Below are 26,669 nucleotides of genomic sequence, written 5' to 3'. Positions count from 1 at the left end.
AATGTTTCCTATAGATGCCACCACACGAGACTTATGGCAGACGGTCCCTAAGGTGGAGGGGCAGTTTCTACTTTAGCTAAGCGTACCACTATCCCGGTGGAGGATAGTTGTGCCTTTTCAGATCCAATGGATAAGAAATTAGAGGGTTACCTTAAGAAAATGTTTGTTCAACAAGGTTTTATCTTACAGCCCCTTGCATGCATTGCGCCTGTCACTGCTGCGGCGGCATTCTGGTTTGAGTCTCTGGAAGAGGCCATTCGCACAGCTCCATTGGATGAAATTATGAACAAGCTTAAAACACTTAAGCTAGCTAATGCATTTGTTTCTGATGCCGTCGTACATTTAACCAAACTTACGGCTAAGAACTCCGGATTCGCCATCCAAGCGCGCAGAGCGCTATGGCTTAAATCCTGGTCAGCTGACGTGACTTCTAAATCTAAATTGCTTAATATTCCTTTCAAAGGGCAGACCTTATTCGGGCCCGGCTTGAAAGAAATTATAGCTGACATTACGGGAGGTAAGGGCCATGCTCTACCTCAGGACAGGGCCAAATCAAAGGCCAAACAGTCTAATTTTCGTGCCTTTCGTAACTTCAAGGCTGGAGCAGCATCAACTTCCTCCGCTCCAAAACAGGAAGGAGCTGTTGCTCGTTACAGGCAGGGCTGGACAGTTAACCAGTCCTGGAATAAGGGCAAGCAGGCCAAGAAACCTGCTGCTGCCTCCAAGACAGCATGAAGAGAGGGCCCCCTATCCGGAAACGGATCTAGTGGGGGGCAGACTTTCTCTCTTCGCCCAGGCTTGGGCAAGAGATGTCCAGGATCCCTGGGCGTTGGAGATCATATCTCAGGGATATCTCCTGGACTTCAAAACTTCTCCTCCACGAGGGAGATTTCATCTTTCAAGGTTATCAGCAAACCAAATAAAGAAAGAGGCGTTTCTACGCTGTGTACAAGACCTTTTACTAATGGGGGTGATCCACCCAGTTCCGCGGACGGAACACGGGCAGGGATTCTATTCAAATCTATTTGTGGTTCCCAAGAAAGAGGGAACCTTCAGACCAATCTTGGACTTAAAAATCCTAAACAAATTTCTAAGAGTTCCATCATTCAAAATGGAAACTATTCGAACCATCCTTCCCATGATCCAAGAGGGTCAGTACATGACCACAGTGGATTTAAAGGATGCCTACCTTCACATACCGATTCACAAGGATCATTATCGGTACCTAAGATTTGCTTTCCTAGACAGGCATTACCAGTTTGTAGCTCTTCCCTTCGGATTAGCTACGGCTCCAAGAATCTTTACAAAAGTTCTGGGCTCACTTCTGGCGGTACTAAGACCGCGAGGCATAGCGGTGACTCCGTACCTAGACGACATTCTGATACAAGCGTCAAGTTTTCAAACTGCCAAGTCTCATACAGAGATCGTTCTGGCATTTCTGAGGTCGCATGGGTGGAAGGTGAACGTGGAAAAGAGTTCTCTATTACCACTTACAAGAGTTCCCTTTCTAGGGACTCTTATAGATTCTGTAGAGATGAAAATTTACCTGACAGAGGCCAGGTTATCAAAACTTCTAAATGCTTGCCGTGTCCTTCATTCCATTCCACACCCGTCAGTAGCTCAGTGCATGGAAGTAATCGGCTTAATGGTAGCGGCAATGGACATAGTACCATTTGCGCGCCTGCATCTCAGACCGCTGCAATTGTGCATGCTAAGTCAGTGGAACGGGGATTACTCAGATTTGTCCCCCCTACTAAGTCTGGATCAAGAGACCAGAGATTCTCTTCTATGGTGGCTCTCTCGGCCACATCTGTCCAAGGGGATGACCTTTCGCAGGACAGATTGGACGATTGTAACAACAGGCGCCAGCCTTCTAGGCTGGGGCGCAGTCTGGAACTCCCTGAAAGCTCAGGGATTATGGACTCAGGAGGAGAAACTCCTCCCAATAAATATTCTGGAATTAAGAGCAATATTCAATGCTCTCCTAGCTTGGCCTCAGTTAGTAACTCTGAGGTTCATCAGATTTCAGTCGGACAACATCACGACTGTGGCTTACATCAACCATCAAGGGGGAACCAGAAGTTCCCTAGCGATGTTGGAAGTCTCAAAGATAATTCGCTGGGCAGAGTCTCACTCTTGCCACCTGTCAGCGATTTACATCCCAGGCGTAGAGAACTGGGAGGCGGATTTTCTAAGTCGCCAGACTTTTCATCCGGGGGAGTGGGAACTTCATCCGGAGGTCTTTGCTCAACTGATTCTTCGTTGGGGCAAACCAGATCTGGATCTCATGGCGTTTCGCCAGAACGCCAAGCTTCCTTGTTACGGATCCAGGTCCAGGGACCCGGGAGCGGTGCTGATAGATGCTCTGACAGCCCCTTGGGTCTTCAACATGGCTTATGTGTTTCCACCATTCCCGATGCTTCCTCGTTTGATTGCCAAGATCAAACAGGAGAGAGCTTCGGTGATTCTGATAGCGCCTGCGTGGCCACGCAGGACCTGGTATGCAGACCTAGTGGACATGTCGTCCTTTCCACCGTGGTCTCTGCCTCTGAGACAGGACCTTCTAATTCAGGGTCCTTTCAAACATCCAAATCTAATTTCTCTGAGACTGACTGCATGGAGATTGAACGCTTGATTCTATCAAAGCGTGGCTTCTCGGAGTCGGTTATTGATACCTTAATACAGGCTAGGAAGCCTGTTACCAGAAAAATTTACCATAAGATATGGCGTAAATATTTATATTGGTGCGAATCCAAGAGTTACTCATGGAGTAAGGTTAGGATTCCTAGGATATTGTCTTTTCTACAAGAGGGTTTAGAAAAGGGCTTATCTGCTAGTTCGTTAAAGGGACAGATTTCTGCTCTGTCTATTCTTCTACACAAACGTCTGGCTAAAGTTCCAGACGTTCAGGCTTTTTGTCAGGCTTTAACTAGGATTAAGCCTGTGTTTAAGACTGTTGCTCCGCCGTGGAGCTTAAACTTAGTTCTTAATGTTCTTCAAGGCGTTCCATTTGAACCCCTTCATTCCATTGATATCAAGCTGTTATCCTGGAAAGTTTTGTTTTTGATGGCTATTTCCTCGGCTCGAAGAGTCTCTGAGTTATCGGCCTTACATTGTGATTCTCCTTATCTGATTTTTCATTCAGACAAGGTAGTTCTGCGTACTAAACCTGGGTTCTTACCTAAGGTAGTTACTAACAGGAATATCAATCAAGAGATTGTTGTTCCATCACTGTGTCCTAACCCTTCTTCAAAGAAGGAACGACTTTTGCATAATTTGGACGTAGTCCGTGCCCTGAAGTTCTATTTGCAGGCAACTAAAGATTTTCGTCAAACTTCTTCCCTGTTTGTCGTTTACTCTGGACAGAGAAGAGGTCAAAAGGCTTCGGCTACCTCTCTCTCTTTTTGGCTTCGTAGCATAATACGTTTAGCCTATGAGACTGCTGGACAGCAGCCTCCTGAAAGGATTACAGCTCATTCTACTAGAGCTGTGGCTTCCACCTGGGCCTTTAAAAATGAGGCCTCTGTTGAACAGATTTGCAAGGCTGCGACTTGGTCTTCGCTTCACACCTTTTCAAAATTTTACAAATTTGACACTTTTGCTTCTTCGGAGGCTATTTTTGGGAGAAAGGTACTTCAGGCAGTGGTTCCTTCTGTTTAATGTTCCTGCCTTGTTCCTCCCTTCATCCGTGTACTTTAGCTTTGGTATTGGTATTCCATAAGTAATGGATGACCCGTGGACTGACTACACTTAACAAGAGAAAACATAATTTATGCTTACCTGATAAATTTATTTCTCTTGTAGTGTAGTCAGTCCACGGCCCGCCCTGTCTTTAGGGCAGGCCTAAATTTTAATTAAACTCCAGTCACCACTGCACCCTATGGTTTCTCCTTTCTCGTCTGCTTTGGTCGAATGACTGAATATGACATGTGAGGGGAGGAGCTATGTAGCAGCTCTGCTGGGTGATCCTCTTGCAGCTTCCTGTTAGGAAGAGATATATACCATAAGTAATGGATGACCCGTGGACTGACTACACTACAAGAGAAATAAATTTATCAGGTAAGCATAAATTATGTTTTTCCTCTTACTCATTTACTGTACCCACACATATTATATACAGTTTTTCTCGCCATCAAATGGACTTTCTAAAGATACCATTATTTTCATCATATCTTATAATTTACTATAAAAAATTATAAAATATGAGGAAACCATGGAAAAAAACACACTTTTTCTAACTTTGACCCACAAAACCTGTTACACATCTACAACCACCAAAAAACACCCATGCTAAATAGTTTCTAAAATTTGTCCTCAGTTTAGAAATACCCAATGTTTACATGTTCTTTGCTTTTTTTTGCAAGTTATAGGTCCATAAATACAAGTAGCACTTTGCTATTTCCAAACCACTTTTTTTCAAAATTAGCACTAGTTACATTGGAACACTGATATCTTTCAGGAATCCCTTAATATCCCTTGACATGTATATATTTTGTTTTAGAAGACATCGCAAAGTATTGATCTAGGCCCATTTTGGTATATTTAATGCCACCATTTAATCGCCAAATGCTATCAAATAAAAAAAATCGTTCACTTTTTCACAATTTTTTTTCACAAACTTTAGGTTTCTCACTGAAATTATTTACAAACAGCTTGTGCAATTATGGCATAAATGGTTGTAAATTCTTCTCTGGGATCCCATTTGTTCAGAAATAGCAGACATATATGGCTTTGGCGTTGCTTTTTGGTAATTAGGACGCTAAATGCTGCTGCGCATCACACGTGTATTATGGCTAGCAGTGAAGGGGTTAATTAGGGAGCTTGCAGGGTTAATTTTAGCTTTAGTGTAGAGATCAGTCTCCCACCTGACACATCAGACCCCCTGATCCCTCCCAAACAGCTCTCTTCCCTCCTCCACCCCACAATTGTCCCCGCCATCTTAAGTACTGGCAGAAAGTCTGCCAGTACTAAAATAAAAGGTATATTTTTTTATAGCATATTTGCATATGCTGCTGTGTAGGATCCCCCCTTAGCCCCCAACATCCCTGATCTCTCCCCCCCCCCCCCAAACAGATCTCTAACCCTCTCCCTCTACCTTAATGGGCGCCATCTTGGGTACTGGCAGCTGTTTGCCAGTACCCAGTTTAGAATAAAATTGTGGCTTTTTTTTTTTTTTCCTTTTTCTGTAGTGTAGCTTTCCCCCCAAAGACCAATCCCCCACCCCCTCCAAGTACCCTGAGATATAATATATAGCAAACTCCCACCCCCCTTTCTCCCATTTCTTAAGAAATTTTTTTTCTGTAGTGTAGCGGTTCCCACCTGCCCCCTTCACATCACAGGGCCCTTTGATGGCCGCCCAGCCACCTCGGCTCCCACCCACCAATGATACCGGCCATCGATGTCCGGTGCAGAGAGGGCCACAGAGTGGCTCTCTCTGCATCGGATGGCCAAGGAGAGTTATTGCAGGATGCCTTAATGTCGAGGCATCACTGCAATAACCGGAAAGCGATCAGGATCGCTTTCACCACTTTCCAAGACCAACGACGTATGCTGTACGTCCTCAGGCATTAACTGTATTTTTTTTTTTAGGGCGTACGGCGTACGTCCTCGGTCATTAAGGGGTTAAGCCACATGGAACCTTTTGCTTATCATACAGTGAATTATTTCTGTTGCATGGTTTTATAAGTAAAAGAAATGTTAAAAAATCATGAAGTTTCATTAATTCCCCCCCACACACAATTAGAGAGAGAAAGGACTTGTCACAGTTGTGATACTGATTTTGGTGTTGGGGCAAATACTTGATCACTTTTATCTTGATTAAATTTTGCTTCTAAAACAATTTGAAATGTAGCAAAATATGAGTATGAGAGATCATACTTTAAAAATAAATAAATAATAAAAATAAATACAGAGAATATGAATCGTAAAGATTTGTAGTTACCCCTATTTAGAAATAATCTCAATTATTTTTAGTTTAAAACCATTTGCAGTAGTTTTTAATAAAACCACCTCACCTGCATAATGGTCAATATTATTCAAAATTCAAGTCTTTGGTTGCAAATGTTGGCAAAAGAAATCCTAAAGGTATTTTCAAAAAGTCAGTTTTGTTTTTTTTTTGGTTTTTTTTGTTGGCAACACTTAAAATTACAAATATCTCATTAAAAGGACATAAAACCCAAAATCTTTCTTTCATGGTTCAGATAATTCATTCAATTTTAAAGAAGTTTCTATTTTACTTCTATTATCACATTTATTTTGTTCTCATGATATTCTTAGTTGAAGAGATACCTAGGTAAGTAGCGTACACGTGTATGGAGCACTATGTGGTAGGAAACAGAGCTAACATTTTGCGCTTTTGCAAATGTGTAACATTCTTGTAAAACTGCTGCCTTATAGTGCAACAGACACGTGCACGCTCCTGAGCTTGCTTTCTCCCTGATTTTCAACAAAGGATACTAAGTTAAAGAAGAAAATGTGATAATATAAGTAAATTGGAAAGTTGTTTAAAATTACTTGCACTATCTGAATTATGAAATATAAATTTTGTTTTTCATGTCCCTTTAATGAGGTTAAAGGGCGATTATAGTAAAAAAACAAATACATGCTCTAATCTGTTAGATCATGTCATTTTCCCACTACCGATCCTGCAAATAGTGCTGCTGATTGGATCTGCAACTGGTTGTGGTCAGGACCAACAGTGGGTAGGTCCAGAGCAGAAGATTTACAGCGCGTTACCCCTCTGCAGAGGTTAAATACACAGTAGAGCAGGGTCGATAGAGCATGTAACTGATTATAGCATGTCATTTTTAGACTACAGTGACCCTTTAATAATTGCAGTGTGTTTTCTCTTGTTAAGTGTATTCAGTCCACGGGTCATCCATTACTTATGGGATATATTCCCTTCCCAACAGGAATGTCGGAAGTTGCAAGAGGATCACCCAAGCAGAGCTGCTATATAGCTCCTCCCCTCACATGTCATATCCAGTCATTCTCTTGCAACCCTCAACATAGAAGGAGGTCGTGAGAGGAGTGTGGTGTTTTATACTTAATTATTTCTTCAATCAAAAGTTTGTTATTTTTAAATGGCACAGGAGTGTGCTGTTTTTTTCTCAGGCAGTATTTAGAAGAAGTAATCTGCCTGCAATTTCTATGATCTTAGCAGAAGTAACTAAGATCCACTGGCTGTTCTCGCACATTCTGAGGAGTGAGGTAACTTCAGAAAGGGAATAGCGTGCGGGGTCTCCTACAAATGAGGTATGTGCAGTAAAATATTTTTCTAAGGAATGGAATTGACTAAGAAAATACTGCTGATACCGAAGTAATGTAAGTACAGCCTTAAATGCAGTGGTAGCGACTGGTATCAGGCTGATTAAATGTATGTGCAGTTATGTAATTTTCTAAGGAATGGAATTTGACTAAGAAAATGCTGCTAATACTGAAAGTAATGTAATGAGCCTTAACTGCAGTAAAAGCGACTGGTAGCAGGCTTATAAATAACAATACATACTCTTTAAAAAGGGATCTTAAAAACGTTTACTGGCATGTTTAATCGTTTTTTGTGAGGTACATTGGTGAAGAAACAGTTAACTGAGGTTTCCCACTGCTGTAATAATGAGTGGGAGGGGCCTATTTTAGCGCTTTTTTGCGCAGTAAAAATTCAGTCACAGTCTTCCTGCTTCTTCCTGCATGACCCAGGACGTCTCTAGAGAGCTCATAGGTTTTCAAAAGTCATTTTGAGGGAGGTAATCAGTCACAGCAGACCTGTGACAGTGTGACTGTGTTAAAAACGTTTATTTGCATATTGCTTATCCGTTTTTGGGTATTAAGGGGTTAATCATCCATTTGCTAGTGGGTGCAATGCTCTGCTAAACTAATATATTTACTGTGAAAATTTGGTTGCTATAACAGATTTAGTTCATTGTTATTTCAACTGTGACAGTTTTTTTTGTGCTTCTTAAAGGCGCAGTAGCGTTTTTTATATTGCTTGTAAATTTATTTTAAAGCATTTTCCAAGCTTGCTAGTCTGTTTAAACATGTCTGATACAAATGAATCTGTTTGTTCACTATGTTTGAAGGCCAATGTGGAGCCCCATAGAAATATATGTACTAAATGTATTGATGTCACTTTAAATAATAAGTCAGTCTTTATCTGTAAAGGAATTACCAGACAACGAGGGGGAAGTTATGCCAACTAACTCTCCTCACGTGTCAGTACCTTCGCCTCCCACTCAGGAGGCGCGTGAGATTGTGGCGCCAAGTACATCAGGGACGCCCATACAAATCACGTTAGAAGACATGGCTACTATTATGAATAATACCCTGACAGAAGTGTTATCTAAATTGCCAGAATTAAGAGGCAAGCGCGATAGCTCTGGGATAAGGACAGAGCGCGCTGGTGATATGAGAGCCATGTCTGATACTGCGTCACAGTTTGCAGAACATGACGGAGAGCTTCATTCTGTGGGTGACTGATCTGATCCGGGGAAGCCGGATTCAGAGATCTCTAATTTTAAATTTAAGCTAGAGAACCTCTGTGTATTGCTTGGAGAGGTTTTAGCGGCTCTGAATGACTGTAACACAGTTGCAATTCCAGAGAAAATGTGTAGGCTGGATAGATACTATGCGGTGCCGGTGTGTACTGACGTTTTTCCTATACCTAAAAGGCTTACAGAAATTATTAGCAAGGAGTGGGATAGACCCGGTGTGCCCTTTTCCCCACCTCCTATATTTAGGAAAATGTTTCCAATAGACGCCACTACACGGGACTTATGGCAGACGGTCCCTAAGGTGGAGGGAGCAGTTTCTACTTTAGCTAAGCGTACCACTATCCCGGTGGAGGATAGTTGTGCTTTTTCGGATCCAATGGATAAAAAATTAGAAGGTTACCTTAAGAAAATGTTTGTTCAACAAGGTTTTATCTTACAGCCCCTTGCATGCATTGCGCCTGTCACTGCTGCTGCGGCATTCTGGTTTGAGTCTCTAGAAGAGGCCATTCGCACAGCTCCATTGGATGAAATTATGGACAAGCTTAAAGCACTTAAGATGGCTAATGCATTTGTTTCTGATGCCATTGTACATTTAACTAAACTAACGGCTAAGAACTCCGGATTCGCCATCCAGGCGCGCAGAGCGCTATGGCTTAAATCCTGGTCAGCTGACTTCTAAATCTAAATTGCTTAATATTCCTTTCAAAGGGCAGACCTTATTCGGGCCCGGTTTGAAAGAAATTATCGCTGACATTACTGGAGGTAAGGGTCATACTCTTCCTCAGGACAGGGCCAAATCAAAAGCCAAACAGTCTCATTTTCGTGCCTTTCGAAACTTCAAGGCAGGAGCAGCATCAACTTCCTCTGCTCCAAAACAGGAAGGAACTGTTGCTCGTTACAGACAGGCCTGGAAAACTAACCAGTCCTGGAACAAGGGCAAGCAGGCCAGAAAACCTACTACTGCCCCTAAGACAGCATGAAGAGAGGGCCCCCTATCCGGAAACGGATCTAGTAGGGGGCAGACTTTCTCTCTTCGCCCAGGCGTGGGCAAGAGATGTCCAGGATCCCTGGGCATTGGAGATTATATCTCAGGGATATCTTCTGGACTTCAAAGCTTCTCCTCCACAAGGGAGATTTCATCTTTCAAGGTTATCAGCAAACCAAATAAAGAAAGAGGCATTTCTACGCTGTGTACAAGACCTCATAGTAATGGGGGTGATCCACCCAGTTCCGAGGACGAAACAAGGGCAAGGATTTTACTCAAATCTGTTTGTGGTTCCCAAGAAAGAGGTAACCTTCAGACCAATCTTGGACCTAAAAATCTTAAACAAATTCCTAAGAGTTCCATCATTCAAAATGGAAACTATTCGAACCATCCTACCCATGATCCAAGAGGGTCAGTATATGACCACAGTGTGAAATAAATGTGATAACAAAAATCATAAAAGGAAAACCAAATAAAGTTCTGAATAAAGGATATGTCTGTGTCCTCTGGATGAGTTTTTCAGCTTGTTAGCATTCCTCAGTGAGATCCCATGACAAAGCATACCTGCGAAACGTACGTCGGAACTGAACTGTTCTATATTGAGTTTTATCACGTCTCTACACTAGCCAGGACACCTGGGGGCTTAGCGCTACTGTCTTGCTACTAAAGAGGTTTTGGTTTCGGCGGTCACACTCCTGCTGATCCATTTACCTCTTTGCAAGTTTGGCGATTTGAAGCATTTATTACAGCATTTATTACAGCATATCTGCTTTTGTACCCTTACATTGTGGTGTTATCAAGGCTTATGTGACGCTTTTATATATTTTAAAATAAATTTGTATCCAAGTTTTGCCTAGTGTACTGTTTTCCCATCAGTATAAAGTGGGAGTGCGCATATCCTTGAGCTTAGTGGAAAGCTCCAACAAATGTGAGTAGTCATTTGTTACAAAACAACTACTTCCTCAAAGTGCCATTACAGATTCACACTATGTTGCAATTTTCTGTTTCCTTTTTTATGGGATCTCACTGAGGAATGCTAACAAGCTGAAAAACTCATCCAGAGGACACAGACATATCCTTTATTCAGAACTTTATTTGGTTTTCCTTTTATGATTTTTGTTATCACATTTATTTCACATTTTTTTTTCTTTGTGATATTTGGTATATTTATTGTAATATGACCACAGTGGACTTAAAGGATGCCTACCTTCACATACCGATTCACAAAGATCATTATCGGTACCTAAGATTTGCCTTTCTAGACAGGCATTACCAGTTTGTAGCTCTTCCCTTCGGGTTAGCTACGGCCCCGAGAATTTTTACAAAGGTTCTGAGCTCACTTCTGGAGGTGCTAAGACCGCGAGGCATAGCGGTGGCTCTGTACCTAGACGACATTCTGATACAAGCGTCAAGTTTTCAAATTGCCAAGTCTCATACAGAGATAGTTCTGGCATTTCTGAGGTCGCATGGGTGGAAGGTGAACGTGGAAAAGAGTTCTCTATTACCACTCACAAGGGTTCCCTTCCTTATAGATTCTGTAGAGATGAAAATTTACCTGACTGAGTCCAGGTTATCAAAACTTCTAAATGCTTGCCGTGTCCTTCATTCCATTCCACGCCCGTCAGTAGCTCAGTGCATGGAAGTAATCGGCTTAATGGTAGCGGCAATGGACATAGTACCATTTGCGCGCCTGCATCTCAGACCGCTGCAATTATGCATGCTAACTCAGTGGAATGGGGATTACTCAGATTTGTCCCCTCTACTAAATCTGGATCAAGAGACCAGAGATTCTCTTCTCTGGTGGCTTTCTCGGGTCCATCTGTCCAAAGGTATGACCTTTCGCAGGCCAGATTGGACGATTGTAACGACAGATGCCAGCCTTCTAGGTTGGGGCGCAGTCTGGAACTCCCTGAAGGCTCAGGGATCGTGGACTCAGGAGGAGAAACTCCTCCCAATAAATATTCTGAAGTTAAGAGCAATATTCAATGCTCTTCTAGCTTGGCCTCAGTTAGCAACACTGAGGTTCATCGGACAACATCACGACTGTGGCTTACATCAACCATCAAGGGGGAACCAGGAGTTCCCTAGCGATGTTAGAAGTCTCAAAGATAATTCGCTGGGCAGAGTCCCACTCTTGCCACCTGTCAGCGATCTACATCCCAGGCGTGGAGAACTGGGAGGCGGACTTTCTAAGTGGTCATAATGAACAGGGTTGACTATATTAGAGAAGCTCTGAGACAGCTGCAAGACACAGTTATGAACATCTTAGACATAATCCTACCAACAGGTTTCAACAAGAGTTAATGCACCTTCTGATGGAGCAGTAGAGGATGGATTAATTGATTTAGAAACATCTAAGTACCTTTATGTAGAACATCCAGTTATCCCACTATTTCACCATCTACCGAAGGTGCATAAAACCCTAGAGAATGTACAGGGTAGGCCCATAGTCAATGGTATAGGCTCAATGTTGGAACACCTTTCTGAGTGGCTGGATGGGGTACTACAACCTTTGGTTAAATCCCTCCCTAGTTATACTAGGGACTCAAAGCAGGTGTTGAATAAAGTGGAAGACATGAGATGGTCACCGGATTGTGGATGGCTCACTGTGGATGTGGTCTCATTGTACTCCTCCATACCCCATGTTTGGGGTCTAAAAGCAGTAGCTTATTTTCTAGAGGATGGGACTACACACAGTGAGCCTTTCGTCTGTTGGTGGCAGATGATGCCCTTGCAGTGACTGCTAGGAATGGCTGTAGATGCTCCTATAGGAGAAATAAAACTATTGGAAATTCAGTGTCGCCATCCATGCTTAGGAAGCCAGACTCTGCAGCGGTATCATCGTCCTCCTGGCTTAGACACAGGGGTACCTACAGGTGTGGTTACTCACAATGTAAGGCCTGTGAATATGTTCAGGTGGGGAGCAGCTTCTCTTCAGTGGTGACCGGAGAAACTTTTGATATTACCTCTTGTTTGAATTGCAGATCTTCTAATTGTATATACTTACTCTGGTGCTCAGCCTGTGAACTGCAGTACATAGGTCTGACCACCAGGGATGTCAGATCAAGAATTAGAGAACACCTGTCGACCATACGTGTGGGTAAAAGCAGTACACCTTTGGTGTCCCATTTCATCCAGCGACACGACAAAGACTGTCGCTCGTTGAAATGGATGATTGTAGAAAAGGTTCAACCACAAAAGAGAGGGGGTGACCTTTTTAAGATCTTGTCCAGGCAGGAAATGTATTGGATTTTTAGGCTCCAAACTAAAAGACCTTTGGGCCTAAACTCCGAATATGATTTTATTAATCATTGGAACTAGATCCTGGTCACCTCTAGTATAAGTAACCTATTTGCAAATTATACTTAAATATGTACATAAGGCTCTGGAGACCTAGAGTTACTGGAATAGGGACGACCATAAAGCTTTTTGAATATGGGTTACAACATATTTATAACATGCATGTAACGGGTGTAAGCTAATCTTATGTCCTTTGTGGAAAGTAATATGTGGTTATTTGATTATGCCCCACTGTGTGTTTCATATTCTACAGTGTGAAATAATTATTTAGAGTTAATTATTTAAAGCTTATGGTTTGTATTTTAAGGTTTGGAGATTCATTCTCAAATTTCAGGATATAGACATCATCTACTGTAAGGAGTAGGCTATTTAAACTTTTGAATCTAGCCATTCTTAGGGATTAGATTATTTATGACTTCAATACAGGGAACCTATACAAACGTATGTGAATTTATTGATAAAAATGCATATTTACTGTTTACCAAATGTTTACATTTCATAAGTGAATGTTGCTTCCGAGTAAAATAGCAGGTTAAACTGTATACATATTTATGTTTATGTTGCATATTAATTAACATAAAGATTTAATAACAATGCTCCATCCCCCGTGTGCCTTTAAATTTCAATTAGTAATCCACCAATAATATGGGAGCACTGGGTTGATAAGGCAGTTTGTTCTTATAAGTTTTTAGAGACTATGATTACGGCGTTTTGTGCCGAAACATGTCAGTCTGTTTAACTTTAGAGGTATCTTATCCCCTCTCTTACCATGTTTTAACTTTGTTTCAATAAAGTTTACTAAATTTTAAATACTGGAGGTGCCTGGCAATCTTTTTTCTTTTTCTTGGACTTTCTAAGTCGCCAGACTTTTCATCCGGGGGAGTGGGAACTTCATCCGGAGGTCTTCGCTCAACTGATTCATCGTTGGGGCACACCAGAACTGGATCTCATGGTGTCTCGCCAGAACGCCAAGCTTCCTTGTTACGGATCCAGGTCCAGGGACCCGGGAGCGGCGCTGATAGATGCTCTAGCAGCCCCTTGGGTTTTCAACATGGCTTATGTGTTTCCACCATTTCCGCTGCTACCTCGACTGATTGCCAAGATCAAACAAGAGAGGGCATCTGTGATTCTGATAGCGCCTGCGTGGCCACGCAGGACCTGGTATGCAGACCTAGTGGACATGTCGTCCTGTCCACCATGGTCTCTGGCTCTGAGGCAGGACCTTCTAATTCAGGGTCCTTTCAACCATCCAAATCTAATTTCTTTGAGGCTGACTGCATGGAGATTGAACGCTTGATCCTATCAAAGCGTGGCTTCTCGGAGTCGGTTATTGATACCTTAATACAGGCTCGGAAACCTGTTACCAGAAAAATTTACCATAAAATATGGCGTAAATATTTATATTGGTGCGAATCCAAGAGTTACTCATGGAGTAAGGTTAGGATTCCTAGGATATTGTCTTTTCTACAAGAGGGTTTAGAAAAGGGCTTATCTGCTAGTTCGTTAAAGGGACAGATTTCTGCTCTGTCTATTCTTTTACACAAACGTCTGGCAGAAGTTCCAGACGTTCAGGCTTTTTGTCAGGCTTTGGCTAGGATTAGGCCTGTGTGTAAGACTGTTGCTCCGCCGTGTAGCTTAAACTTAGTTCTTAAAGTTCTTCAAGGCGTTCCATTTGAACCCCTTCATTCCATTGATATTAAGCTGTTATCTTGGAAAGTTCTGTTTTTGATGGCTATTTCCTCGGCTCGAAGAGTCTCTGAGTTACCTGCCTTACATTGTGATTCTCCTTATCTGATTTTCCATTCAGACAAGGTAGTTCTGCGTACTAAACCTGGGTTCTTACCAAAGGTAGTTTCTAACAGGAATATCAATCAAGAGATTGTTGTTCCATCATTATGTCCTAACCCTTCTTCAAAGAAGGAACGACTTTTGCATAATCTGGACGTAGTCCGTGCCCTGAAGTTCTATTTACAGGCAACTAAAGATTTTCGTCAAACTTCTTCCCTGTTTGTCGTTTATTCTGGTCAGAGGAGAGGTCAAAAAGCTTCGGCTACCTCCCTCTCCTTTTGGCTTCGTAGCATAATACGTTTATCCTATGAGACTGCTGGACAGCAGCCTCCTGAAAGAATTACAGCTCATTCCACTAGAGCTGTGGCTTCCACCTGGGCCTTTAAGAATGAGGCCTCTGTTGAACAGATTTGTAAGGCTGCGACTTGGTCTTCACTTCATACCGTTTCAAAATTTTACAAATTTGACACTTTTGCTTCTTCGGAGGCTGTTTTTGGGAGAAAGGTTCTACAGGCAGTGGTTCCTTCCGTTTAAAGTTCCTGCCTTGTCCCTCCCATCATCCGTGTACTTTAGCTTTGGTATTGGTATCCCATAAGTAATGGATGACCCGTGGACTGAATACGCTTAACAAGAGAAAACATAATTTATGCTTACCTGATGAATTTATTTCTCTTGTAGTGTATTCAGTCCACGGCCCGCCCTGTCTTTTTCTGAGGCAGATCTAAATTTTAATTAAAACTCCAGTCACCACTGCACCCTATAGTTTCTCCTTTCTTGTCTTGTTTCGGTCGAATGACTGGATATGACATGTGAGGGAGGAGCTACATAGCAGCTCTGCTTGGGTGATCCTCTTGCAACTTCCTGTTGGGAAGGGAATATATCCCATAAGTAATGGATGACCCGTGGACTGAATACACTACAAGAGAAATAAATTTATCAGGTAAGCATAAATTATGTTTTTTCTTTTAGTATAACATCCTCTGTTTTCTTTTTTTAGCATCATGATATTGTGGCTACAACATGGCAAAGTGGTCCCTACATCTTAGTAGTCTTCATAACAGCAGACCCACCAAACGCAAAATGGAATTTAACAGGTATGTCAGCCTTGTGTGTGTGTGTGGTGTGTATATGTGTGTATATGTGTATATATATATATATATATATATATATATATATATATATATATATATATATATATATATATATATATATATATATACATGTGTGTGTATATGTGTGTGTATATTTATATATATATATATATATGTGTATATATGTATGTATGTATATGTGTGTGTGTATATATATATATATAATATATATATATATATATATATATATATATATATATATATATGTGTGTATATGTATGTATGTATGTATGTGTATATATATAATATATTATATAATATATCAAAATAATGCATTGTGCCAGTATTGTGGTGTTTAGGAATCTAAAGTCTTAAATGAACGTAGTTTTATATGAAGTCATGGTGGTTTATGGCACACACCCCATCACCAGCAAAGTTATCTAACAGTAGGTTTTTGTAAATGGAAATGTATTTGATTGCCCTTTAAATTAAAAGATCTATCAGAGCGCAATGGAGAAGGTGTTGGAAAAAAGATAAAAAGGCAACACACCGATGTCACAGCATCTGATGAAGCCCTGAAAGCCAGCCCTGTTTGTGGGAGGGGCGAAACGCGTCATGCTGATGCTTTTCTAACCGGCAACTTCAAACTAGGAGTTGACACAAACTTAGCTTGCTTCCTCGTCTGCAATATTTGGAAATAGCAACCGACAGCAAGGATTTGTTGTAGAAACACGTCTCATGTCATGAGAGTATTGGTCCGTTGCTGCATTATCGGTCATCCATGAAGAGCGGTGAGAAGATATAGAAATGAAATGCAATGTGAGTTCTGTTTGTCCTACACTGAACAGTGTTTCACCATTTACAGCTGTGCTTGAGCGGGTTTTATACACTAAGTGCTCAAAGTGATACAAATGGTGATGTTTCGGTCTGTGATTTAACTAAAGGATTGCTACATGCAACATTGTTTTTCTTTCTTTCCGCACTTGTAATGTGCAAGTGTCAATTGGATACAAATAAGAGACTTGTTGCAATTTGGCTGTTTGGCAGCCATGTGAGCGTGTTTTCTTCTATAAAAGTAAGACAAGTCCACGGATTCATCCTTTACTTGTGGGATATTATCCTTCCCTACAGGAAGTGGCAAAGAGCACCACAGCAGAGCTGTCTATATAGCTCCTCCCTTAGCTCCACCCCCAGTCATTCTCTTTGCCTACTCTAAGTACTAGGAAGGGTAAAGTGAAAGAGGTGATAAAATATTAGTTTTTAATTTCTTCAAGCAAGAGTTTATTTTAAATGGTACCGGTGTGTACTATTTACTCTCAGGCAGCAGATGGATGAAGACTGCTGCCTCGAGGATGATGATCTTAGCATTTGTAACTAAGATCCAGTGCAGTTCCCACAGAGGCTGAGGAGTACAGGAAACTTCAGTGTGAGGAACGGTTTCATGCTATGCAGCAATGAGGTATGTTCAGTCATATTTTTCTGGAGAGACTGTGTATTCAGAAAGGCCACATTATACCCAGGAGGGTAGCAGTAATCCTAGAGTTAATAAGCAGGGCATTACTAAGCTTGCATGAGGGGCCCAATTACATATATGGTTGACACTGACTTGTAAATGTTTGTGGGCAAATGTTTTTATGATCTGGAAGTCCTTTAACGTTTTGTGACAACGTTTTGGGCATCTTTATTGAGGGCACACATGGCTAGTTATAACCGCTCTGGTGCGGTTCTTTGAGGCTGGAGACATCGAGTGAGATGGACGGGCCTATTTTCTCTTGTAAGGTGTATCCAGTCCACGGATCATCCATTACTTGTGGGATATTCTCCTTCCCAACAGGAAGTTGCAAGAGGATCACCCACAGCAGAGCTGCTATATAGCTCCTCCCCTAACTGCCATATCCAGTCATTCTCTTGCAACTCTCGACAAGCATGGAGGTAGTAAGAGAGAAGTGGTGAAACGTAGTTGTTTTTTTCTTCAATCAAAAGTTTATTTTTAAATGGTACAGGAGTTGTACTATTTTGTCCCAGGCAGAAAATAGAAGAAGAATCTGCCTGTGATTTCTATGATCTTAGCAGGTTGTAACTAAGATCCATTGCTGTTCTCACACATGACTGAAGAGAGAGGTAACTTCAGCGGGGGAATGGCGTGCAGGTTATCCTGCTATGAGGTATGTGCAGTTAAAAATTTCTAGAAGATGTGAATGCTAGAAAATGCTGCTGATACCAGATTTATGTAAGGTAAGCCTGAATACAGTGATTTAATAGCGACTGGTATCATGCTTACTTTCTGAGGTAATACTCTTTTATATTTACAATATAAAACGTTTGCTGGCATGTTTTAAACGTTTTTTATATATACTTTGGTGATAAAACTTTTTGGGGCCCTAGTTTTTTCCACATGGCTGGCTTAAATTTGCCTAGAAACAGGTTTCCTGAGGCCTTCCACTGTGTTACTATGAGTGGGAGGGGCCTAAATTAAGCGCTTTTTTGCGGCAGTAACTTTTACAGAGCTGAGACATCCAGCTTTCCTCCAAGGGTCCCCTGAATGCTATAGGACATCTCTAAAGGGCTCTTAGGCTTTCAAAATCGTTTGTTGGGGAAGGTAGGCCCACAGCAAGGCTGTGGCAGTTTGGTGTGACTGGTAAAAAACGTCAATATCGTTTTTTTTCATCCGGTTTTTGAACCAAGGGGTTAATCATCCATTTGCAAGTGGGTGCAATGCCCTGTTAACTTATTATACACACTGTAAAAATTTAGTTTGATTTACTGCCTTTTTCACTGTTTTTCAAATTCTGACAAAATTTGTTTCTCTTAAAGGCACAGTACCGTTTATTATATTTGCTTGTTAACTTGATTTAAAGTGTTTTCCAAGCTTGCTAGTCTCATTGCTAGTCTGTCTAAACATGTCTGACATAGAGGAAACTTCTTGTTCATTATGTTTAAAAGCCATTGTGGAGCCCCCTCTTAGAATGTGTATCAAATGTACTGATTTCACTTTAAGCAATAAAGATCGTATTCTGTCTTTAAAAAATTTATCACCAGAGGACTCTGACGAGGGGGAAGTTATGCCGACTAACTCTCCCCACGTGTCAGATCCTTTGACTCACGCTCAAGGGACTCACGCTCAAATGGCGCCAAGTACATCTAGGGCGCCCATAGCGTTTACTTTACAAGACATGGCGGCAGTCATGGATAATACACTGTCAGCTGGTATTAGCCCAGACTACCTGAATTTAGAGGAAAGCGAGATAGCTCTGGAGTTAGACGAAATACAGAGCATACTGACGCTTTAAGAGCTATGTCTGATACTGCCTCACAATATGCAGAAGCTGAAGAAGGAGAGCTTCTTTCTGTGGCTGATGTTTCTGACTCAGGGAAAAAGATTCAACCTGATTCTGATATGTCTACATTTAAATTTAAGCTTGAACACCTCCACGTGTTTCTTAGGGAGCTTTTAGCTGCTCTGAATGACTGGATACAATTGCAGTGCCAGAAAAATTGTGTAGATTGACAAATACTATGCAGTGCCAGTGTGCACTGATGTTTCTTTCATGTAATTAGCAAGAGTCCATGAGCTAGTGACGTATGAGGATATACATTCCTACCAGGAGGGGCAAAGTTTCCCAAACACCTCAAAATGCCTATAAATACACCCCTCACCACACCCACAATTCAGTTTTACAAACTTTGCCTCCTATGAGGTGGTGAAGTAAGTTTGTGCTAGATTCTACGTTGATATGCGCTCCGCAAGCAAGGTTGGAGCCCGGTTTTCCTCTCCAGCATGCAGTGAATGTCAGAGGGATGTGAGGAGAGTATTGCCTATTTGAATAGCAGTGATCTCCTTCTACGGGGTCTATTTCATAGGTTCTCTGTTATCGGTCGTAGAGATTCATCTCTTACCTCCCTTTTCAGATCGACGATATACTCATTACCCTTCTGCTGATTTTCGTTTCAGTACTGGTTTGGCTTTCTACAAACATGTAGATGAGTGTCCTGGGGTAAGTAAATCTTATTTTCTGTGACACTCTAAGCTATGGTTGGGCACTTTGTTTATAAAGTTCTAAATATATGTATTCAAACATTTATTTGCCTTGACTCAGGATGTTCAACATTCCTTATTTTCAGACAGTCAGTTTCATTTTTGGGATAATGCATTTGAATCATCATTTTTTCTTACCTTAAAAAATTTGACTCTTTTTTCCCTGTGGGCTGTTAGGCTCGCGGGGGCTGAAAATGCTTCATTTTATTGCGTCATTTTGGTGCAGACTTTTTTGGCGCAAAAAATCTTTTCTGTTTCCGGCGTCATACGTGTCACCGGAAGTTGCGTCATTTTTGACGTCCTTTTGCGCCAAAAAATGTCGGCGTTCCGGATGTGGCGTCATTTTTGGCGCCAAAAAGCATTTAGGCGCCAAATAATGTGGGCGTCTTATTTGGCGCTAAAAAATAGGGGCGTCGCTTTTTGTCTCCACATTATTTAAGTCTCATTTTTTCTTTGCTTCTGGTTGCTAGAAGCTTGTTATTGGCATTTTTTTCCCATTCCTGAAACTGTCATTTAAGGAATTTGATCAATTTTGCTTTATATGTTGTTTTTTTCTCTTACATATTGCAAGATGTCTCATGTTGCATCGAGTCAGAAGATACTTCAGGAAAATCGCTGTCTAGTGCTGGGAACTACCAAAGCTAAGTGTATCTGCTGTAAACTTTTGGTAGCTATTCCTCCGGCCTGTTGTTTGTATTAATTGTCATGACAAACTTGTTAATGCAGATAATATTTCCTTTAGTAATGTACCATTGCCTGTTGCAGTTCCTTCAACATCTAAGGTGCAGATTGTTCCTGATAACATAAGAGATTTTGTTTCTGAATCCATCAAGAAGGCTATGTCTGTTATTTCTCCTTCTAGTAAACATAAAAAATCTTTTAAAACTTCTCTCTCACAGATGAATTTTTAAAATGAACATCATCATTCTGATTCTGATGACTCTTCTGGTTCAGAGGATTCTGTCTCAGAGATTGATGCTGATAAATCTTCATATTTATTTAAAATGGAATTTATTCGTTCTTTACTTAAAGAAGTACTAATTGCTTTAGAAATAGAGGATTCTGGTCCTCTTGATACTAATTCTAAACGTTTAGATAAGGTCTTTAAATCCTCCTGTGGTTATTCCAGAAGTTTTCCTGTTCCTAATGCTATTCTCTGAAGTAATTTCCAGAGAATGGGATAAATTGGGTAATTCATTTACTCCTTCTAAACGTTTTAAGCAATTATATCCTGTGCCGTCTGACAGATTAGAATTTTGGGACAAGATCCCTAAGTTGATGGGGGCTATTTCTACCCTTTGCTAAACGTACTACTATTCCTACGTCCAGATGGTACTTCGTTTAAGGATCCTTTAGATAGGAAAATTGAATCCTTTCTAAGAAAAGCTTATCTGTGTTCAGGTAATCTTCTTAGACCTGCTATATCATTGGCTGATGTTGCTGCAGCTTCAAACTTTTTGGTTGGAAACTTTAGCGCAACAAGTATCAGATCATGATTCTCATAATATTATTATTCTTCTTCAAGCATGCTAATAATTTTATCTGTGATGCCATTTTTGATATTATCAGAGTTGATGTCTGGTTTATGTCTCTAGCTATTTTAGCTAGAAGAGCTTTATGGCTTAAGACTTGGAATGCTGATATGGCTTCTAAATCAACTCTACTTTCCATTTCTTTCCAGGGTAACAAATTATTTGGTTCTCAGTTGGATTCTATTATCTCAACTGTTACTGGTGGGAAAGGAACTTTTTTACCACAGGATAGAAAATCTAAGGGTAAAAACAGGGCTAATAATCGTTTTCGTTCCTTTCGTTTCAAACAAAGAACAAAAGCCTGATCCTTCATCCCTCAGGAGCAGTTTCAGTTTGGAAACCATCTCCAGTCTGAATAAATCCAAGCCTTCTAGAAAGGCAAAGCCGAGCTTCTAAGTCCACATGAAGGTGCGGGCCCTCATTCCAGCTCAGCTGGTAGGGGGCAGGTTACGTTTTTTCAAAGAAATTTGGATCAATTCTGTCACAATCTTTGGATTCAGAACATTGTTTCAGAAGGGTACAGAATTGGTTTCAAGATGAGACCTCCTGCAAAGAGATTTTTTCTTTCCCGTGTCCCAGTAAATCCAGTGAAAGCTCAAGCAGTTCTGAATTGTGTTTCAGATCTAGAGTTGGCTGGAGTAATTATGCCAGTTCCAGTTCTGGAACAGGGGATGGGGTTTTATTCAAATCTCTTCATTGTACCAAAGAAGGAGGAATTCCTTCAGACCAGTTCTGGATCTAAAATATTGAATCGTTATGTAAGGGATACCAACGTTCAAGAATGGTAACTGTAAGGACTATCTTGCCTTTTGTTCAGCAAGGGCATTATATGACCACAATAGATTTACAGGAAGCATATCTGCATATTCCGATTCATCCAGATCATTAATCAGTTCTGAGATTCTCTTTTCTGGACAAGCATTAACCAGTTTGTGGCTCTGCCGTTTGGCCTAGCTACAGCTCCAAGAATTTTTACAAAGGTTCTCGGTGCCCTTCTGTTCTGTAATCAGAGAACAGGGTATTGGGTATTTCCTTATTTGGACGATATCTTGGTACTTGCTCAGTCTTTACATTTAGCAGAATCTCATACTGAATCAACTTGTGTTGTTTCTTCAAGATCATGGTTGGAGGATCAATTCCCCAAAATGTTCATTGATTCCTCAGACAAGGGGTAACCTTTCTGGGTTTCCAGATAGATTCAGTGTCCATGACTCTGTCTTTAACAGACAAGAGACGTCTAAAATTGATTTCAGCTTGTCGAAACCTTCAGTCACAATCATTCCCTTCGGTAGCCTTATGCATGGAAATTCTAGGTCTTATGACTGCTGCATCGGACGCGATCCCCTTTGTTCGTTTTCACATGCGACCTCTTCAGCTCTGTATGCTGAATCAATGGTTGCAAGGATTACACAAAGATATCTCAATTAATATCTTATAAACCGATTGTTACGAACACTCTCTAACGTGGTGGACCAGATCACCATCGTTTAATTTCAGGGGGCTTCTTTTGTGCTTCCGACCTGAAACTGTAATTTCAACAGATGCAAGTCTCACAGGTTGGGGGAGCTGTGTGGGGATCTCTGACGGCACAAGGAGTTTGGGAATCTCAGGGAGGTGAATTACCGACAATATTTTGGAAACTCCGTGCAATTTTCAGAGCTCTTCAGTCTTGGCCTCTTCTAAAGAGAGAATCGTTCATTTGTTTTCAGACAGACAATGTCACAAACTGTGGCATACATCAATCATCAAGGAGGGACTCACAGTCCTCTGGCTATGAAAGAAGTATCTCGAATTTGGTTTGGGCGGAATCCAGCTCCTGTCTAATCTCTGCGGTTCATATCCCAGGTATAGACAATTGGGAAGCGGATTATCTCAGTCGCCAAACGTTGCATCCGGGCGAATGGTCTCTTCACCCAGAGGTATTTCTTCAGATTGTTCAAATGTGGGAGCTTCCAGAGATAGATCTGATTGGCGTCTCATCTAAACAAGAGACTTCCCAGGTATCTGTCCAGATCCCGGGATCCTCAGGCGGAGGCAGTGGATGCATTATCACTTCCTTGGAAGTATCATCCTGCCTATATCTTTTCCGCCTCTAGTTCTTCTTCAAGAGTAATCTCCAAGATTCTGAAGGAATGCTCGTTTGTTCGCTGGTAGCTCCGGCATGGCCTCACAGGTTTTGGTATGCGGATCTTGTCCCGGATGGCCTCTTGCCATCCGTGGACTCTTCCGCTATGACCAGGACCTTCTGTCTCAAGGGTCCTTTTTTCCATCAGGATCTCAAATCCTTAATTTAAAGGTATGGAGATTGAACGCTTGATTCTTGGTCAAAGAGATTTTCTCAGACTCTGTGATTAATTCTATGTTACAGGCTCGTAAATCTGTATCCAGAGAGATATATTATAGAGGTCGGGAAGACATTATATTTCTTGGTGTCTTTCTCATCATTTTTCTTGGCATTCTTTTAGAATTCCGAGAATTTTACAGTTTCTTCAGGATGGTTTAGATAAAGGTTTTAGTCCGCAAGTTCTTTTGAAAGTACAAAAATCTGCTCTTTCTGTTCTTTTTCAAAGAAAGATTGCTAATCTTCCTGATATTCATTGTTTTGTACAAGCTTTGGTTCGTAATAAAACCTGTCATTAAGTCAATTTCTCCTCCTTGGAGTTTGAATTTGGTTCTGGGGCTCTTCAAGCTCCTCCGTTTGAACCTATGCATTCTTTGGACATTAAATTACTTTCTTGGAAAGTTTTGTTCCTTTTTGGCGATCTCTTCTGCCAGAAGAGTCTCTGAATTATCTGCTCTTTCTTGTGAGTCTCCTTTTTCTGATTTTTCATCAGGATAAGGCGGTGTTGCGAAACTTCTTTTGAATTTTTACCTAAAGTTGTGAATTCCAACAACATTAGTAGAGAAATTGTGGTTCCTTCATTATGTCCTAATCCTAAGAATTCTAAGGAGAAATCGTTGCATTCTTTGGATGTTGTTAGAGCTTAAAGATATTATGTTGAAGCTACTTAGTCCTTTCCGAAAGACTTCTAGTTATTTTGTTATCTTTTCCGGTTCTAGAAAAGGCCAGAAAGCTTCTGCCATTTCTTTGGCATCTTGGTTGAAATCTTTAATTCCATCATGGCCTATGTTGAGTCGGGTAAACTCTGCCTCAAAGGATTACAGCTCATTCTACTAGGTCAGTTTCTACTTCCTGGGCGTTTAGGAATGAAGCTTCGATTGATCAGATTTGCAAAGCAGCAACTTGGTCCTCTTTGCATACTTTTACTTAAAATTCTACCATTTTGATGTATTTTCTTCTTCTGAAGCAGTTTTTGGTAGAAAAGTACTTCAGGCAGGCGGTTTCAGTTTGAATCTTTCTGCTTAGTTTTTTCATTAAACTTTATTTTGGGTGTGGATTATTTTCAGCAGGAATTGGCTGTCTTTATTTTATCCCTCCCTCTCTAGTGACTCTTGCGTGGAAAGATCCACATCTTGGGTAATCATTATCCCATACGTCACTAGCTCATGGACTCTTGCTAATTACATGAAAGAAAACATAATTTATGTAAGAACTTACCTGATAAATTCATTTCTTTCATATTAGCAAGAGTCCATGAGGCCCCGCCCCTTTTTTTGTGGTGGTTATGATTTTTTGTATAAAGCACAATTATTCCAATTCCTTATTTTATATGCTTTCGCACTTTTTTCTCATCACCCCACTTCTTGGCTATTCGTTAAACTGAATTGTGAGTGTGTTGAGGGGTGTATTTATAGGCATTTTGAGGTTTGGGAAACTTTGCCCCTCCTGGTAGGAATGTATATCCCATACGTCACTAGCTCATGGACTCTTGCTAATATGAAAGAAATGAATTTATCAGGTAAGTTCTTACATAAATTATGTTTTTTTCCAATTCCTAAAAGGTTTACAGAAATTATTACTAAGGAATGGGATAGACCAGGTGTGCCGTTCTCTCCCCCTCCTATTTTTAAGAATGTTTCCAATAGATGCCAGCACACGGGACTTATGGCAGACAGTTCCTAAGGTGGAGGGAGCAGTTTCTACCCTAGCTAAGCTTACTACTATCCCTGTCGGGGACAGTTGTGCTTTCTCGGATCCAATGGATAAAAAGTTAGAGGGTTACCTTAAGAAAATGTTTATTCAACAAGGTTTTATCCTACAGCCCCTTGCATGCATTGCTCCTGTCACTGCTGCTGCGGCGTTCTGGTTTGAGTCTCTGGAAGAGGCTTTACAGGTAGAGACCCCATTGGATGACATACTTGACAAGCTTAGAGCACTTAAGCTAGCCAATTCTTTTGTTTCTGATGCCATTGTTCATTTGACTAAACTAACGGCTAAGAATTCTGGTTTTGCTATTCAGGCGCGCAGGGCGCTATGGCTTAAATCATGGTCAGCTGACGTTACTTCAAAGTCTAAGCTGCTTAACATTCCCTTCAAGGGGCAGACCCTATTCGGGCCTGGTTTGAAGGAGATCATTGCTGATATCACTGGAGGAAAAGGTCATGCCCTTCCTCAGGATAGGTCCAAATCAAGGGCCAAACAGACTAATTTTCGTGCCTTTCGAAACTTCAAGGCGAGTGCGGCATCAACTTCCTCTAATGCAAAACAAGAGGGAACGTTTTGCTCAGTCCAAGTCGGTCTGGAGACCTTACCAGACCTGGAAACAAGGGTAAGCAGGCCAAAAAAGCCTGCTGCTGCCTCTAAGACAGCATGAAGGAACAGGCCCCCTATCCGATAACGGATCTAGTAGGGGGCAGACTTTCGCTCTTTCGCCCAGGCTGTGGGCAAGAGATGTCCAGGATCCTGGGCATTGGAAATTATATCCCAGGGATATCTTCTGGACTTCAAAGGCTTCTCCCTCCAAAAGGGAGTTTTCACCTCTCACAATTATCTGCAAACCAGATAAAGAGAGAGGCATTCTTACACTGTGTTCAAGACCTCCTAGTTATGGGAGTGATCCATCCAGTTCCACAGGAGGAACAAGGGACAGGGATTTTACTCAAATCTGTTTGTGGTTCCCAAAAAAGAGGGAACCTTCAGACCAATTTTGATCTAAAGATCTTAAACAAATTCCTCAGAGTTCCATCATTCAAGATGGAGACTATTCGTACCATCCTACCTATGATCCAGGAGGGGTCAATACATGACTACAGTGGATTTAAAGGATGCTTATCTTCACATTCCGATACACAAAGATCATCATCGGTTTCTCAGGTTTGCCTTCCTAGACAGGCATTACCAGTTTGTAGCTCTTCCCTTTGGGTTAGCTACAGCCCCAAGAATTTTACGAAGGTTCTGGGGTCTCTTCTGGCGGTCCTAAGACCGCGGGGCATAGCAGTGGCCCCTTATTTAGACGACATCCTGATACAGGCGTCAAATTTCCAAATTGCCAAGTCTCATACGGACATAGTGTCTGGCATTTCTGAGGTCGCATGGGTGGAAGGTGAACG

General features: G+C 41.3%; 1 protein-coding gene across 1 annotated transcript in view; it reads left to right on the top strand.

The window, feature by feature from the left end:
- Positions 1-26,669, top strand: part of TMEM87B (transmembrane protein 87B) — a 287,374-nt gene that overhangs the window by 169,742 nt on the left and 90,963 nt on the right. The window contains exon 8 of the mRNA XM_053711969.1: positions 15,557-15,653. Within this exon, the coding sequence (XP_053567944.1) occupies positions 15,557-15,653 (97 nt within the window). The remainder of the gene's footprint in view (positions 1-15,556; positions 15,654-26,669) is intronic.

This window comes from Bombina bombina, chromosome 4 (genome assembly GCF_027579735.1).
Source record: "Bombina bombina isolate aBomBom1 chromosome 4, aBomBom1.pri, whole genome shotgun sequence".
NCBI classification, from domain to species: Eukaryota; Metazoa; Chordata; class Amphibia; order Anura; family Bombinatoridae; genus Bombina; species Bombina bombina.
This window is presented reverse-complemented; position numbering and strand designations above follow the sequence as displayed.